This window comes from Anomaloglossus baeobatrachus, chromosome 6 (genome assembly GCF_048569485.1).
Source record: "Anomaloglossus baeobatrachus isolate aAnoBae1 chromosome 6, aAnoBae1.hap1, whole genome shotgun sequence".
NCBI lineage: Eukaryota > Metazoa > Chordata > Amphibia > Anura > Aromobatidae > Anomaloglossus > Anomaloglossus baeobatrachus.
Genome location: NC_134358.1, coordinates 400206948 through 400222615, shown reverse-complemented (window position 1 = coordinate 400222615; position 15668 = coordinate 400206948). Strand labels below are relative to the sequence as shown.

At 44.0% G+C, this 15668-nt stretch overlaps 1 protein-coding gene across 2 annotated transcripts in view; it reads right to left on the bottom strand.

Annotated features, from left to right (window-relative positions):
• ELMO1 (engulfment and cell motility 1) overlaps nucleotides 1–15668 on the bottom strand; it is a 512012-nt gene that overhangs the window by 409275 nt on the left and 87069 nt on the right. For both annotated transcript variants that reach the window (XM_075315126.1, XM_075315127.1), the window contains exons 3-4: nucleotides 9102–9231; nucleotides 5498–5538 (exon numbers count right to left, since the gene is read on the bottom strand). In XM_075315126.1, coding sequence (XP_075171241.1) covers nucleotides 5498–5538; nucleotides 9102–9179 — 119 coding nt within the window. In that variant the 5' untranslated portion in view covers nucleotides 9180–9231. The remainder of the gene's footprint in view (nucleotides 1–5497; nucleotides 5539–9101; nucleotides 9232–15668) is intronic.

Sequence of the window (15668 nt, the reverse complement as noted above, 5' to 3'; positions counted from 1 at the left end):
CAACTAAATGTGCAGGCAGCAGGAGCCGGCTTCTGCGGAGGCTGGTAACCACAGTAAACATCGGGTAACCAAGAAGCCCTGTCCTTGGTTACCCGATATTTACCTTTGTTACCAGCCTCCGCCGCTCTCACTGTCAGTGCCGGCTCCTGCTCTGTGCACATGTAGCTGCAGGACACATCGGGTTAATTAACCCGATGTGTGCTGTAGCTAGGAGAGCAGGGAGCCAGCGCTCAGTGTGCGATGCTCCCTGCTCTGTGCACATTTAGCTGCAGCACACATTGGGTAATTAACCCGATGTGTGCTGTACCTAGGAGAGCAGGGAACCAGCGCTAAGCATTGTGCGCTGCTCCCTGCTCTCTGCACGTGTAGCTGCGTGCACTGGTAACCAAGGTAAATATCAGGTTGGTTACCCGATATTTACCTTAGTTACCAAGCGCAGCATCTTCCACGCGGCGCTGGGGGCTGGTCACTTGTTGCTGGTGAGCTCACCAGCAACTGGTGCAGCGACGCTCCAGCGATCCCTGCCAGGTCAGGTTGCTGGTGGGATCGCTGGAGCGTCGCAGTTTGACATCTCACCAGCAACCTCCTAGCAACTTACCAGCGATCCCTATCGTTGTTGGGATCGCTGGTAAGTTGCTTAGTGTGACTGGACCTTTAGTCTCAACTCTACCTTGGACATGGCCCTCTATGGCTTAACATAATGCCCCCCTACCATACAGCATAAAACAAACCGAAATAGCTCTACCTCCAGTATGAAAGGTGTTGTGATTGACGCCAATGATGCCAATAACGGACATCCCAAAACTGTTACCAGGAGACACATCAAATTTTTCTTGGACAGTTCAAAAAAGTACCCCTACATCTTTTTCAGGTTGCCTCGGGAGGCCTGATGCTGTCAATTCGGACTATTCTGGGAGACCAGTGGCTACAAGGTACACCATAACTTTGAATACACTCAGCTCCAACATTTCTTACTCTCACCTGATAGTTCTATAATACTCTCGAGGTCTCAGAGCCCTTTTGAGTCAATGTGCACAGCCTCGGCCGGTATTCAACACACCATTTCAGCTATCTACAAGATACAGATTTAAAGATGCTTCTCCCCCCCCTTTTGCAGGGCCTGGGACACCGAACGCCATCATACATTTACTAAGGAGCAATGGGGTAAATCTTTTTATCTATGCTATAATTTAGTAAAAGCCACCAAGTCTCAGGAAACCCACACAGTGCGTTTTTCGCGGCGTTTTTGGCCTCAAAACTGCATGACTTTGCTTCCCCAGCAAAGTCTATGAGTTTTCATTTTTGCTGTCCGCACACAACTTTTTTTTTAAGCTCACCAAATTAATGGCCCAATCACAATAACGCTAACTCTAGAATCCAAGAATACCAATAAAGTGACTAGAGTAGATAGCAATAAATAAAATTATTTTATTGAAGACAATATTAAAAAAGACATTTTTTATATAAAAACAACATTTTTATGAAAAAATAGAAGAGGGGGGATGTTTGCCAATAAACAACCTTCCAATCACTGCTTCACTTAACATATGTGTGTAACCCAGAAAAACACTGATATTCACTTCAGATTATAGTGCAGAAAAAAAGGGGAGTTTAAAAACATGCTGAAAGCAAGAAAAAACTCCTAAAAAATATTGCACAGTCCCAGGGAAAATTATTGCACAGCCCCAGGAAACATGAGAAAGGGAACAAACAGTGGTTTATAGGACCTCAAGATGACAAATAGATATTGCACTCTCCCATAAATGCACAAAAGGGCAAATACCTGACTGCCAAATACCATAGTAGGAGCAGATGGAAGGACAAATACCCTATTATATTAGTATATAGTATATTAGTATATAGTATTTGGCAGTCAGGCATTTGCCCTTTTGTGACTGCTTGTGTATTCCATTTTCCTCCTTTCATTTATCTTTAGCTGGCACCTCTTCCATATACTTTCTCTAGCCAGTATTTCTTTCTGGACAGTACTAATTCTTTTCAATGAATTTTGTTGTCACTGCCCTCTTATTTGTACCCCTTTTGGGCATTTATATTTTTTGTCTGTATGGGCAAGTGAACCTCAATCTTCCTCTATAATATAATCTTCTGTCCAGAAGTAAGCCATTTGTGGCGATAAGGTTTGCAACATATACTTGCTTGCGATTTCTTTGCATTTATGGGAGAGTGCAATATCTATTTGTCATCTTGAGGTCCTATAAACCACTGTTTGTTCCCTTTCTCATGTTTCCTGGGACTGTGCAATATTTTTTAGGAGTTTTTTCTTGCTTTCAGCATGTTTTTAAACTCCCCTTTTTTTCTGCACTATAATCTGAAGTGAATATCAGTGTTTTTCTGGGTTACACACATATGTTAAGTGAAGCAGTGATTGGAAGGTTGTTTATTGGCAAACATCCCCCCTCTTCTATTTTATCATAAAAATGTTGTTTTTATATAAAAAATGTCTTTTTTAATATTGTCTTCAATAAAATAATTTTATTTATTGCCATCTACTCTAGTCACTTTATTGGTATTTTTTTTTTAAGCTGTGTTTTTGAGCTTGAAAAAAAAAATGGACATGTCAATTCTTTCCTGAGTTTTCTGCGTTTTTCCCCTATACAATGCACTGGAAAAACACAGCAAAACGCAGCCAAAAACACACCAAATCGCCAAAAAAAACGCAGCGTGCGCACATAGCCTAAAATAGTTTCAAGATGGTATCAACTCCCTCGGCTCTGTACAAGTGGTTCCCAGAGGATTCTGACCTCTGTTGGAGATGTGGGACACAAGTAGGTACAATGTCACATATATGGTCATCCTGCCCAATGCAAAGAGTGGTAGGAGCCTTTTGTGAAGGTGGCCTCAAGGTCACCCCTGAGGTGATAGGGATTACAGTTCCTAAGTAGACATGAGTGAACCTGAGGTTCAACGTTCAGCGTTTGGGTTTGGAAATCGACTACCAAAAACACAGAGTTTGGGTTTGAAGTTTGAGTGAGTTAAGAGTGCAAACCACTCAAGCGAGCAGCGCTGTACTTGGGTATGAGTGATGCTCAGCCCTGTGCGAACCGCCTCCAGTGTTTGAACGGCTCGTACTGGGGGTAAAATCAGCGTGATCAGATGTAGTGTGCACACACACAAAAAATAATAATACAAATAATCCTGCCCACTCTGTGCCGAAAAAGTTGTCAGTCAGTGCTGGGGGTGTGGATACATCCGCTGATTACTGTATATTGAGTGGACAAGTGTCGCGGGCGGAGGAGGGGACGCCGCGCCCTCCCTACTGCTCGGGTCCGGCTGCTGCGGCCCGCTGCTGCCACTGCTCGGTGGCTCGAGTGATGGGCCGGATCCCGGGGGCTCGAGCGGCATTCCTCGCCCGTGAGTGAAAGGGGAATTGGTGTTTTGGGATAGTTTATTGTCCGTGACGCCACCCACGGTTGTGGCGATTTGTTGACACCACCGCTGCTCTGTATGGGGATCCCAGGAGTGGTGGTATGGAGCAGCTAGATGTGAGTCCTCCCCTCCGTGGGTAGGGGGGTTGATTGTCCCGGGGCCCAGTGATGAGATGGGTGATGCAGGGCTTGGTGGGGTGCAGGGACGCGGGGGCAGCTCTGTGCCTTGCGGCACTGTGGTACTCACTCAGCCTGAGACGATGACAGTTCTCGGTAAAACACAAGGCTGGAAAGACTGTTCCCACGGACGGCTGCACTTGCTTTCCCCAGTAGGTGACGGTGACGGTCCCTTTTCTCTGCACCTAAGATGATGATGGTTGCGATGGGTTCCCACCGGTAACCCGCTCCCCGGCTTGGATATGGGCCGGAGGAGCCCTACTTTGCCCGCAGGCGCTGGCCCTGAGAAACTGGTGCCCTGGCGGTGGCGGTGTCTCTCCGTTACGGTTGGACTGTTGCCTTCAATCGGGACTTGGTTGTTAGGAGACAGACGTCCCCTTCACTGACGGATTTGGCAAATTATGGCGACTCCTAGCCTTGCCGGGATCCGAAAGGCCCCTGCCCTGGTGCTGACTGTTCTTCGTATACTGCTCCAGACCGCCGGGTCAGCACCCGTCCGCGGTCCTTCCAGCAACCTCCAAGCAGTCACCCCTGCGGACTATCACCGCCGTCTGCTGACCTTGCTGTCACTGTCCGGGGCACACACTCGGAACAACTTCAGGCTTTACTACTCTCGCTTTTTCTGTCACTTCAGCTTTTCTCCTTAGCTCCACTACTACTTCCTTCTACTTCACTCCCCTCGCTTCAACTCCTCCTCAGACTCTAGTCTGGCTTCCACTGCCTGGTTCTCCCGCCTCCAGGGCTGTGAACTTCTCGGTGGGCGGAGCCAACCGCCTGGCCCACCCCCTGGTGTGGACATCAGCCCCTGGAGGAAGGCAACAAGGATTTTAGGTTAGCCTTGGTGTTCCTAACTGGGGTGTAGGGTGTGGTGGTGTTATGACCTGTGACCCCTGGCTTGCCCAGGGCGTCACACAAGAAACTGCGATGGTGGCACCCTTAACATTGAAAGCCTAAAGCTGCTGGGAGGAATAAAGTTAATTTCCTCCCAGCAACGGGGCTTCAAGTGCAGCGGCCGCACGGCTTCACAAAGCTATTAATGTGCATATTAACTCCATATCAGCAGGTTAATAGCGTTTACAAAATACTGTCCACACTACCAGGACTTGACGAGGAAGCCATCACCAGCTGCAACCAGATTCCCAAGAAGGCAGGTGGTCAAAAACACTTGAAGGGACTTCAAAATAACTCTAGTAAGATTTGGTGGCAGCAGGAACTCAGGTTTCAGTTCACGCAATAGAGCAGAAACTAAACAGTGAAGCCCTCAGTGCCAGAACTCCAAAATGTACACCTCTACTGACCAAGAAGGAAAAAAAAGTCAGCTTTGATATGCTGAAAACCATATACATACACCACAGAAGCTCTGCCATTCTGTTCTGCGGGCAGTGAAATACCATGCCTACAGTGAAGCATGCTGGTGGCTCGGTGATGATCTGGGCTGTTTTGCCTCTTCTTTAACTAGTAATGAGAAGGGCAAGATGGAGCAAGTCTTTGGTGGGTTGAAACAGGGGGTTGAAACATTAATTTATAAGGATATGAGTGAACAATAGACCATGAGTAGCAAGTAATAACAGCCAGGAGCAGTAGGTACTGTTAAGTACTAAAAATGGTTGCCATAAAGAGCTTTAATAATTCTGAGACACAAGTAGTCATTAGAAGTGGTTTGTGTTGAATTTGGAGAAACCGCTTGTTATAATAGATATATTTAGATTGCTCTTCTCTGATTACTTTATTACAACAGCAGAAAGATTGTAAATTTTGCTAATACAGGGAATTTGCAATGGGGATTGAATAATTTTGATTGAAACTGTACTTATGTTTAATCAGAAGATCAATTTTACTGCAACTTTACTGTCCAAAGAGACCACTGTAGGGATGTCATTATTTTATGTGCAGTAAAAAACTGGCATTTTTTATAAGACGTCTTTTACACTTACCCGTCACTCACTTCCTTTATTATTGCAGATAAAGGCTTTTTCTAGAAAGAAAAGAAATAAAGGCATTTATAAAGCTTTGGTATAGTTTATTATTTTATAGTATACCTTATGCTATGAATGTTGAAAAGCAAACATTATCTCCCATCTCCAGAATCTATGGCGCTCACTGGTGCAGTGTAACGCAAAAAAATCAATCTGCGGAATTGCTTTTTATTTTCCATTCCGCTATTAAAAATTTACCAAAACCTAAACATATATTACTTCCACCCTAAAATGAAACAAACAAGCAAAAAAAAAAAAAAAAATCAGTAAAAAAGTATAGATTTTTTTAAATGTGAAAAAACAAAAAAAAAGGTTGTGCTTTTTTTCATAAAACTTATTAAGAAAAAGTACTAAAAGTACTGCAATTGTGTTAAAAGGAATCTGTCAGCAGGTATTTGATATGTAAACTGAAGACAGCATGCTGCAAGGGTTAAAACATAAAACTCAGGGATGCCTGACTTGTCAAAGTCTGATCTGTTGCTTATTTGCTGTGTTTGTTTAAGCAGCAGGACTACTCATTGCTCGGACTACAATGTCATGTGCACGGCAGTCCAACATGCCCCTTCCTCTGATTAACAACGCACTGGCAATGTAGAGAGCCTGGAGTGGGCGAGACAGGACTCACTCAGCTCTGCTACATGACTAAATCTAAAAATTCTGATTGTGTCAGAACGGCTGCAGCCAGTAATCTAAAAACTGCTTTACATGTGTCGATTTCTCGTGCGATCGCATTTGCGATCACACCCACCCCCATCGTTTGTGCGGCACGGGCAATTTGTTGCCAGTGTCGCACAATGCTGTAACCCCCCGTCACACGCACTTGCCTTCCAAACGACCTTGCTGTGGGCGGCGAACATCCACTTCCTGAAGGGGAACGGACGTTCGGCGTCACAGCGATGTCACACAGCGGCCGCCCAATAGAAGCGGAGGGGTGGAGATGAGCGGGAGGTAAACTTCCCGCCCACCTCCTTCCTTCCGCATTGCCGGCGGCTGCAGGTAAGCTGCAGTTCATCGTTCCCGGGGTGTCACACGGAGCGCTGTGTGCTGCCTCGGGAACAATGAACAACCGGACGTTCCATTTTTTTGAAAATGAGCAACGAGAAGGTGAGTATTTCTGCTCGTTCACCGTCGCACGTAGCTGTCACACACTACGATATCACTAACGAGGCCGGATGTGCGTCACTTACGACGTGACCCTGCCGACATCTCGTTAGATATATCGTAGCATGTAAAGCCCGCTTAAGTGATACATCATTGGATTTAGAGTCTCTTTGTCTACATCAGGCTGCTCTCAGATGAAGAAGCAAAAACCTGCTGACAGATTCCCTTTAACCCACAAAAAGAAGTCATCATGCAGCTATGTCAACAGAGCAGTGAAAAAAGTTATGTTTCTTGAGGGGTTAAGTACTGACACAGAGCAGAAAAATAAAGAAACGTTATATGAGGAACATGGTAGGTTGATTTCGGGATTGAGAAAACACAGATGTAAGTGTATTGTATATGGGAGCTCTTATTAAAGTGGAAAGCCATATTTTCCCAGTGTGCAACATAAATTATATTACAAAAGAAGAAGCAGAAAACAGAAAAGTAAATGGTCTAAGTCAATACACTTGGCTAGCAATTTTTTCGCACAAAAGAAATATAAATGTGAGTACAGTTAGGCATCTGTTCTCTTTTGTGGTTATTTTGAAAGCAGGTGCACTGAAAAGCAAGGGGTCGTGTGCATTGGGCTTGATAGGCATTGGCAAAGTAAAATATATTTGATTCCACATTATTCCATATACTTAAAACCTTTAAAGGGAATCTGTCACCAGGCATTGCTCCCTCATCTGAGAGCAGCATAATGTAGAGACAGAGACCCTGATTCCAGCCATGTGTCACTTATTGAGCTGTTTACTGCCATTTTGATAAAATCAATGTTTTCTCTGCAGCAGATCAGAGCTCAGGCTGGACTACCTGGCAGCACGTCTAATGCTGATTAATCAGTGATTTTATCAAAACTACATGAAGCAGCCCAGTACGTGACACAGGGCTGGAATCGGGGTCTCTGCCCCTACATTAAACTGCTCTCAGATTAGGTGGCAAAAACCTGGTGACAGATTCTCTTTAATGCAACTATAAGATGGCAGAGCATCAGAAGAAGCCAATAAGGGGTTAAAGAGGTTATTTCACGGTCAAAGATGCCCAGGTATTTTTATACCTCATTATACATGTGAATATATTCATTTTAGAAAATGCTCTTCTATCGCATACAAGCGGGCAAAGCCTAATCTGCAACTGCTAATAAGGGTGCAGCTTTTTATTTTCTTAAAAGGGCCTCTGAAAAATGCCTTATGGATTTTGATTGGCTGGTATCGATTCCATAACCGGTGCGTGCACAATATTAGTAAAGAGGCATGAATGAGACAAGTTCATTTTTGGGATCACTGAAGGCTCAGCTACAAGCCCAACTTATTTGACATGCCTGATCTGCACAAGCCTTTTAAAACGGAATATGTCAACTTCAGCCAAGATCTCGTGTCCAGTTATCATCCCTTAGAACAGATCCAACAGCAATCCGTTGCTAAAAAAGTTGTGACACACAAAGTCATAAATCCAGTGTTATCTGTTATTCTGCGGTGTCTGGACTTATCTTTGTAGAATTGTTAGGGTTCATTATGCTGGCCATCTTTCCAGAACAGAAAGTGTCAGCTGATGGTGAGACTCCACAGTCAGTGTAACAACTGCAAGATTTCAGGAGTTTATAATATAGTGACATGGAATACTAAAAATATGAAAAAAAAATATTTAAAGGGAACCGGTCACTAAATTTACACAGCCCTATCTGAAGGCAGAGTAAAGTATTGACATACACTCTCACTACAACACTCACATTTTTTGTTGTAGCAGATTTCAGAAAATCATTGGCTGCCGGGTGATGGAATCTTGGTATTGAGGAGTATAATGCATAGTAGGTAATCTATATTGTAGCTGACCAAGAAGCACTTGGACATTGTGAGGTTTAAAGGAGTTGTCCACTACTTAGACACTGCCTTCTCATTCCCCATGTGCTCCCCCATAAAAATAACAGTCGTTAGTCACATTTGGTGTTGGCGCGTTTCCAGCGATGTTGAAACTCGCGTTCCCGGCGTCTACGTGACATTGTTATGACACACGAGCCCTGCGACCAATCAGCACTGGCTTCCTTCTCCCCGCCTTCAGATGGTTCAGTAATTAACAGGAAGTGAGCACTGTGGTTGCCACTCACTTCCTGTTAACTACTTAATTGTACGAAGGAGGGGAGAAGGAAGCCAGTGCTGTTGGTCGCGGGGCTCATGTGTCATAACAGTGTCATGTAGACTCAGGGAACGCAAGTTCCAACATAGCTGGAACCGAATCGGCCACGGAAGCAAGAATAGTCTGTGTTATTTTTATGGGGGCAAACATGTGGAATGAGAAGGTGCTGTCCAAGTAGTGGACAACCCCTTTAATGTTTAAATGTTGTGTTTTTTTGTAAAGTTTGTAACTTCAAGCAGCAAATCCTGTGCATTAGAAGTATTATACATGGTAACGCAAGACCTACCTGATCTATTTCCATTAACTTTGGGAATGCTCCAGGCCATTGAATGGCCACCTTCACTGTATCTGACGGAGGTGGCATTGTGACTAACAGCTGAAAACTACTCAGAGAACACGCGGCAGATCATCCACACCTAGAAATAGAGAAATGGGGAAGAGTATGTCATACAAAGACGGAACATGCAAAATTATGCAATAGGTTAATTGGGCTTCCATGTCAGACACCCTTATCATATATTCTCTAACATCAACTGTTCCAAAACAGAATAAGTAGGACAGAGGGATGAAGACTTGCTGACTCCCTGTTATAAGAAGAGGTCAAAAGAACAATGCAAACTGTGATCCGCCACATTAACATCCATGGGAAGTCTAGAAGTCTACAAGGGTTACTGATGGATCGAAGGAGGAGGAAGCGGGAGGAGGCAGCATTTTCTCCTAAAATAAGGGTACACTTTAAGGCTATGTGCGCACGCTGCATCTTTGTGGTGACCACAGAGATGCACGTTTTTGGTCCCAAAAAATGCTCCCTCGGCATGCATTTTTTGCTGCATTTTACTGAATTTTTTTTTACAGCGTTTTTGCCCAGTGTGTTTTTTAAAGGCCCTGTCACACACACAGATAAATCTGTGGCAGATCTGTGGTTGCAGTGAAATTGTGGACAATCAGTGCCAGGTTTGTGGCTGTGTAGAAATGGAATAATATGTCCATGATTTCACTGCAACCACAGATCTGCCAAAGATTTAGCTCTGTGTGTGACGGGGCCTTAAGTCAAATCTATTGACTGGAAGGGCTCAAAAACACTGGAAAAACGCAGGAAGAATTGACATGCTGCATCTTTGTGGTCACCACAAAGATGTGGCCAAAAAAAGCTGCAACGTGCAGACAGCAAAAATGAAATTTCACAGACTTTGCTGGTGAAGGAAATGCATGCAGTTTTGGGACCAAAACTACACCCAAAAAAATGCACAAAAAAGCAGCAAAAAATGCAGCGTGCGCACAAGGCCTTAATGTATAGGAATTGTCCAGGAACATGAGAACTTTTATTAGAAATAAAATATAATTAACCTAACTAATATACTTAATTTTGATAATGGCAGTTCCCATCCCGCGTTTGTCCTGACAGTCAGACAATCCCCTGTGCTCCCTGTGTCAGTATGTGATGAAAGGGGGCTGGCTATCAGGCTCAGTGCCTTAGCTAAGCCAAGACCTTTTTGGTTACAACTGAATCGAGACATGACATTTCTTCACAGAGTATTTGCACATTAGCCAGGGCCACACTGGAGTGATGTCATTTTCTGGAATCCATACAGGGGTGTCCTACGCAGCACAATATGTAGCTTTTACCTGCACGTTGTTGTACTAAACCGAGAGACCGCCCACACTATCGCTACATTTCTTTTTCCAGTAAACCATTATTTTTACCATTATGAAACGGAAACTCTGAAGTACTGAAGCATTTAAGGCCACAATCTCAGTAGTATCCGGGCTTATGTTCTGATAACAGACACCTTTTATTTCCAATGGGCATATTTTGTACAGAAATTCCCATGCAGTAACACACAATACTGTGAATTTTAACCAACACATTATAGTAGGTGAATTTTGTGATGGCAATTATATTCTTGCATACAAATCAGTATGTAAACAGGGTTATTTCTATTCCTGGTGATATTAAAAAAAAAAAAAAAACACAGAAATAGAAATCCTTTGCTCTGTGCCTCTCACAATCATGGCATGCTTTTTGTAAAACTGAATAACAAATAACAATTCCATGTGATTCATTGTTTCACAATGCAGGACGCTGCCTCCCGATATGTGTATAATGGCTCCGCTGTATTCAGGCGCATAATGCCGCTGTGAGCACATATCTGGGAAATAATGGACACCAGTAAAATCCTTTCTTCATCACACAAGGATTTGCAGTAATGTACTATATAAAGTATATGGAGGTTTCACTTATAGCTTAGACTGTGCAAATTAATTCACCCCTAAAGATGTACACTATAAGGCTGTTGCCACACGAGGATTACTGCGATCCCCAGCATGAGCCGAGTGTCATGCAAGTGTCCCTGCGACTGAGGTCCAACCATGCAAGCGGACCTCAGCTGTGTGGGGCGTGCCGGCACTGAGGAGGGGAGGGAGGGATTTCTCTCCCTCTCTCCTCCATAGCCGGCTATTGCCATTCTCACCCTACACTCACGGTACACCGGTGTACCGCGAGTGCAGTGCGATTTTTCTCTCGCCCCATACACTGAAATGGGTGCGAGAGAAAGAGTCTCGCATTACAGTCGCAGCATGCTACGATTGTTTTCTCGGTCCAATTAGGGCTGAGAAAATAATCGCTCATATGCGCTGACACATAGGCTAATATTGGTCCAAGTGGAATGTGATGTTTTATCGCACTCCACTCGCACAGATTTTCATGCCGTGTGGCTTAGGCCTAAGGGTACGTGCTCGCGATGAGATTCACTTATGTTTTTGCTGTTGCGTCAAAAATGCAGTATTTTACAGTACAAGTACAAGCTCAGTGAATGGGATTGATAGAAATCTCCTGCCCACTGGGCTTCTTTTTTACACCACGTATATTGACCTGCGGTGCGTTTTTGCAATCTACAGCATGTCAATTTCTTTTGCGGTCATGCTGAGTTCTGAGCAGAGTTTCCCAATAGACGTGCATTAGATGCAGAAATTCCGCAAGGTAAAAAACGCACTAGCAATACCCGAAAGTTAAAAAAAAAAAAAAAAAAAAAACATTATTTGAAGAATGACACACCGAACAGAGAAAAAAAATGCAGCATCAAAAATGAGATAAAAACACACACAAAGCGATCAAAAACACAAGTAATCTTAGGTGTGGAAATTCTGCAGAGTCAAAAAGTCAATGGATAAGGATTGTGGTAACGTAATCTGAGAGTGCTATGGAAATACTGAGGCTGTAACTGGTCATAGGAGGAGGATATGGTCAGCAGAACTATCACGCAAAGTAAGGGGTTACACCAAAAAAAAGGGGATAAATAAAAATGTGCTGCTGCTACTGCCACGCCCCAAAACACCGCAGCTCCACTTACTGAGCACACCTGGCTATCAGCAATCTGGGGCTGCCTTTTTATTTAAGAAAAGAGTTGGCAGCCCCCCAAGTTATTGTCAAAAGTGCTAAGTGCTACTAATGACCCATGAATGGACTCAACTTTCTAGCAAAGGTTGGACCTGAACGTCTGTTTTGTCTGTCTGAACGTCTAGTATTCAGATTGGGATACCTTCACCATCGCACTCTAAAAGAGCAAGACCTTGCTCTTTCCATTAATTCCTCCCTGCTGCGTACTAAGGGATGACTTCCAAACTTAAACACCCCTTTAATATTAAATAAAATAAACAGAGGCAACAGCTTTTGTATCCATAATGGACTGCGTCTGGAATTCAAGGTAATTTGGAATGGCTGTAATACTAGAAACAGTACATGGACGTGAGTGGTGCCGTCTCCTGGAGAGTTGGGGGGGCAAAAAAATGGATATAGTGCTAAAGAACCTGTTGTGGTTTTACAGATTTGCTAAACTGTTTATTCTTACTGCACCCTCCACATGCATTAAAGGGGTTGTCCGATGAAAATAAATCACCACCTATATACAGTACAGTGCAATGATCAGGGAATATTAATCTCCAACAAAAAATGGTGCAGCATGTCAGAAGCCTGATTTCTGCTCCATTCCTGCTCTATGGTGCTGCTGGAGAACATAGGAAATGAATGGAGGACAGGTGCATGTACGTACTGCACACCGTTCTGCTGGTTATTGGGGTCTCAGCAGTCAAACCCCCACTGGGCAACAAGTTATCACCGATCTTGTGGATTTTCACTTACCTAAAGCTCATGTCCAAGCACTGGGAATGGCGCCTCCAGACCGCATGTCTGGTGTGTTCGCTCCGTATACTTCTGTATATAATTGTAACCATTTCTGTTGCACACCTCTTCATTCAGTGGGTTACAGGACACATTTATTGCACATAAAGGTTTATCGTATTATTAAAAATTGGTTTCAGAAACATTTCCTTTTAAATTCTTATATTGTTATATAATTATATTGATTCTCCCAAAATACATTTGGTCCAAACAGGACAGAGCATCCTTTGTATGTCTGAGGTTACTCAGCCACAGCTATACTCACAAAGTGACTCATACTACAAAATGCTAAAATATGGTCTGGTGATGAAGAGGGGAAAATATGCTGCTTTTCCAGTAGCATTAGCTCTGTGGATAAAACTATATTTGCACCCATTACCCAAGAATAAAAGGGAGCGTGCACCTGCACAAGGGAAGACTTCTTGATTAGGGATAAACAAACCCGAACTCTAAAGCTTGAGGTTCACACCAGTCACCAAGTGTCCGATGCTCGTACCGGAACACTGACTTCTTAAGGAAGTCCATGGTTGAGTTATGATGCTGTTTAGATGCTGAATAAAGTTTGATAACCAGCCAAGAAAAAGCCCCCAGCTGTCTGCTTTGCCGTGGCTGGTTATCAAAAATAAGGGGGATGCTACGCCATTTTCTTAAATAATTTATTTATTCCCTATCCACATTTGTTTGCCGGGCAATTCTCCTGCTCGAACGCCCTTTTTGCTTCCTTTTGCAGCCCCTAGCCCTTACGACAACTATTTTACAACACCACGGTTCAGGTCCCCATTGACTTCTATGGAGTTCGAGGTCCAGGGTCAAGTCTGGGTACTAAATAGAACTTTTAAGTAAAATCCGGCCGAAATAAGCTCTAGAGGCAGAGTTATCTTCTAGGCAGCATCTACCCCATAACTGTCTCTCTGTATTTTGAGACCAGAACAATATGGATAAAAGAAATCCGGGTTTAATGCTGCGCTAGAAACCACATGAATCCAGGAGTATGTGATGAAATCCTTTTTCTTTATTTCTGTAGGTCTATGGTTTCTAGCACAGCATTAAACCCGGATTTCTTTTATCCATATGGTTTTATCTCTCGCTTTGGGGCTGATGCGGACCACGTTTTGATATATGTGCAACAAGGAGTTGTGCCTGACAACTTCAAGAGGTTAGTGTGCTTTTGGCACAATACTTGCGAAATCTTATACCTGGTAGGACCCTATGTGTGCTTTCTCTTCCACATACAATTATTTTGAGACTAGTGACAGGATCAGGACTAGAGTCTCTCATTGTCATCTGAGACTCTACATATTAAACGAGTTTTCTTTCTTTGTGTGGCAAGGGTTAATGTCAGTTATCCTTGCCAGCAGCTTCTGACTTCTGGTCAGGTGTTTCCAGTTTGGGACCACTCCCAGTCCCTTTATATACCCTCTGCTTCCAACAGTGGGTGCTGGTTATTCTCTTTGCCATTTGGATGCTGGGCCTGGATGTGGAAGGAGCTGCTGAAAGCCTCTCTTCAAGTTGCTGTTGTGGCTGCAGTCTTGGTGCTCTCTGCAGCAGTCTGTTGCAGTGTTTTCCCAGTTTGTCTTTCTTCCCTGATGTGTTGTTTTAGTGATGTATCACCCGTAGTCCAAAATTCAATGCTTCAATGTGCTAAAACACAATTCAAAACACGTAGGGAAAAACTCCAACGCTACCGGGAACCACCTTAGTCATAGGCCCATTGTGTTGTTTTAGTGCAGCGGTGGGGTTAGCATCCCTTACCTGCCCACTCCCTAACCAGGGACTACTGTAGGGTCTTTTCGGGGCATCAGATTCTTACTGGGCGACAGGTGAGGAATAGAGCTGATCGAACGACCCAAAAACCCGGGATCGGCGGATCACTGCCAGATTTTAAAAAGAATCCGATCCGCTCCGGTATCCAGTGCCCATATAAGTCAATGGGGACCAGAATCCGGAGATTAAAAGCGTTTTTGGAAGGGATAGGGGGGTAGGAGCGAGCGCGGCATACTCACCGAGGCTGTGTCATGGCGGCATACTCCTTCCGGGTCCCACTTTTCCCTTCCGGAGCAGACAATTCAATATTCACTACTTTGTCCGCCCACGTCACGTGTAATTGGTTGCAGTTAGACGCGCCCCCACCCTGAGTGGCAGCATGTCAGCTGACACCCCCCAGCCATCCTTCCGCCTGTGATTGGTTGCAAAGGAAAGCTGTGTATCCCTTGCAAGCATGACTCCGGCTTTTTTTTTTTTTTTAATTTAAATAAAGTAATTAACAAAGAAAACCGACGCGCGGGTCCACCCCAAATTTTCATCCCCAGCCATGACAACGCCAGCTGGGGGCTGATACTCAGCCCACAGCCGCCCGGTATTGCCGCATCGATTAGATGTGACAATCCCGGTGCGATACTGGCTCTTCCCGTTGGCCTGATGCGGTGCCAATCGGGGTAATAAGGGGTTAATAGCAGCGCACAGCTGCTACTAAGCCATAGATTTGTGATGGCACAGGCATCTATGAGATACCTGTATCACAAACCTGTAAGTGAATGTAAATAATCACACAGAGAAAAATCCTTTATTTGGAATAAAGTACAAAGTACGCACCCTCCTTCACCACTTTAAGAAAAAAGGCATGTGGCTTTTTTTTTTTTTTTACTAAATTTAAATAATTTAAAAAAAAATAATAAA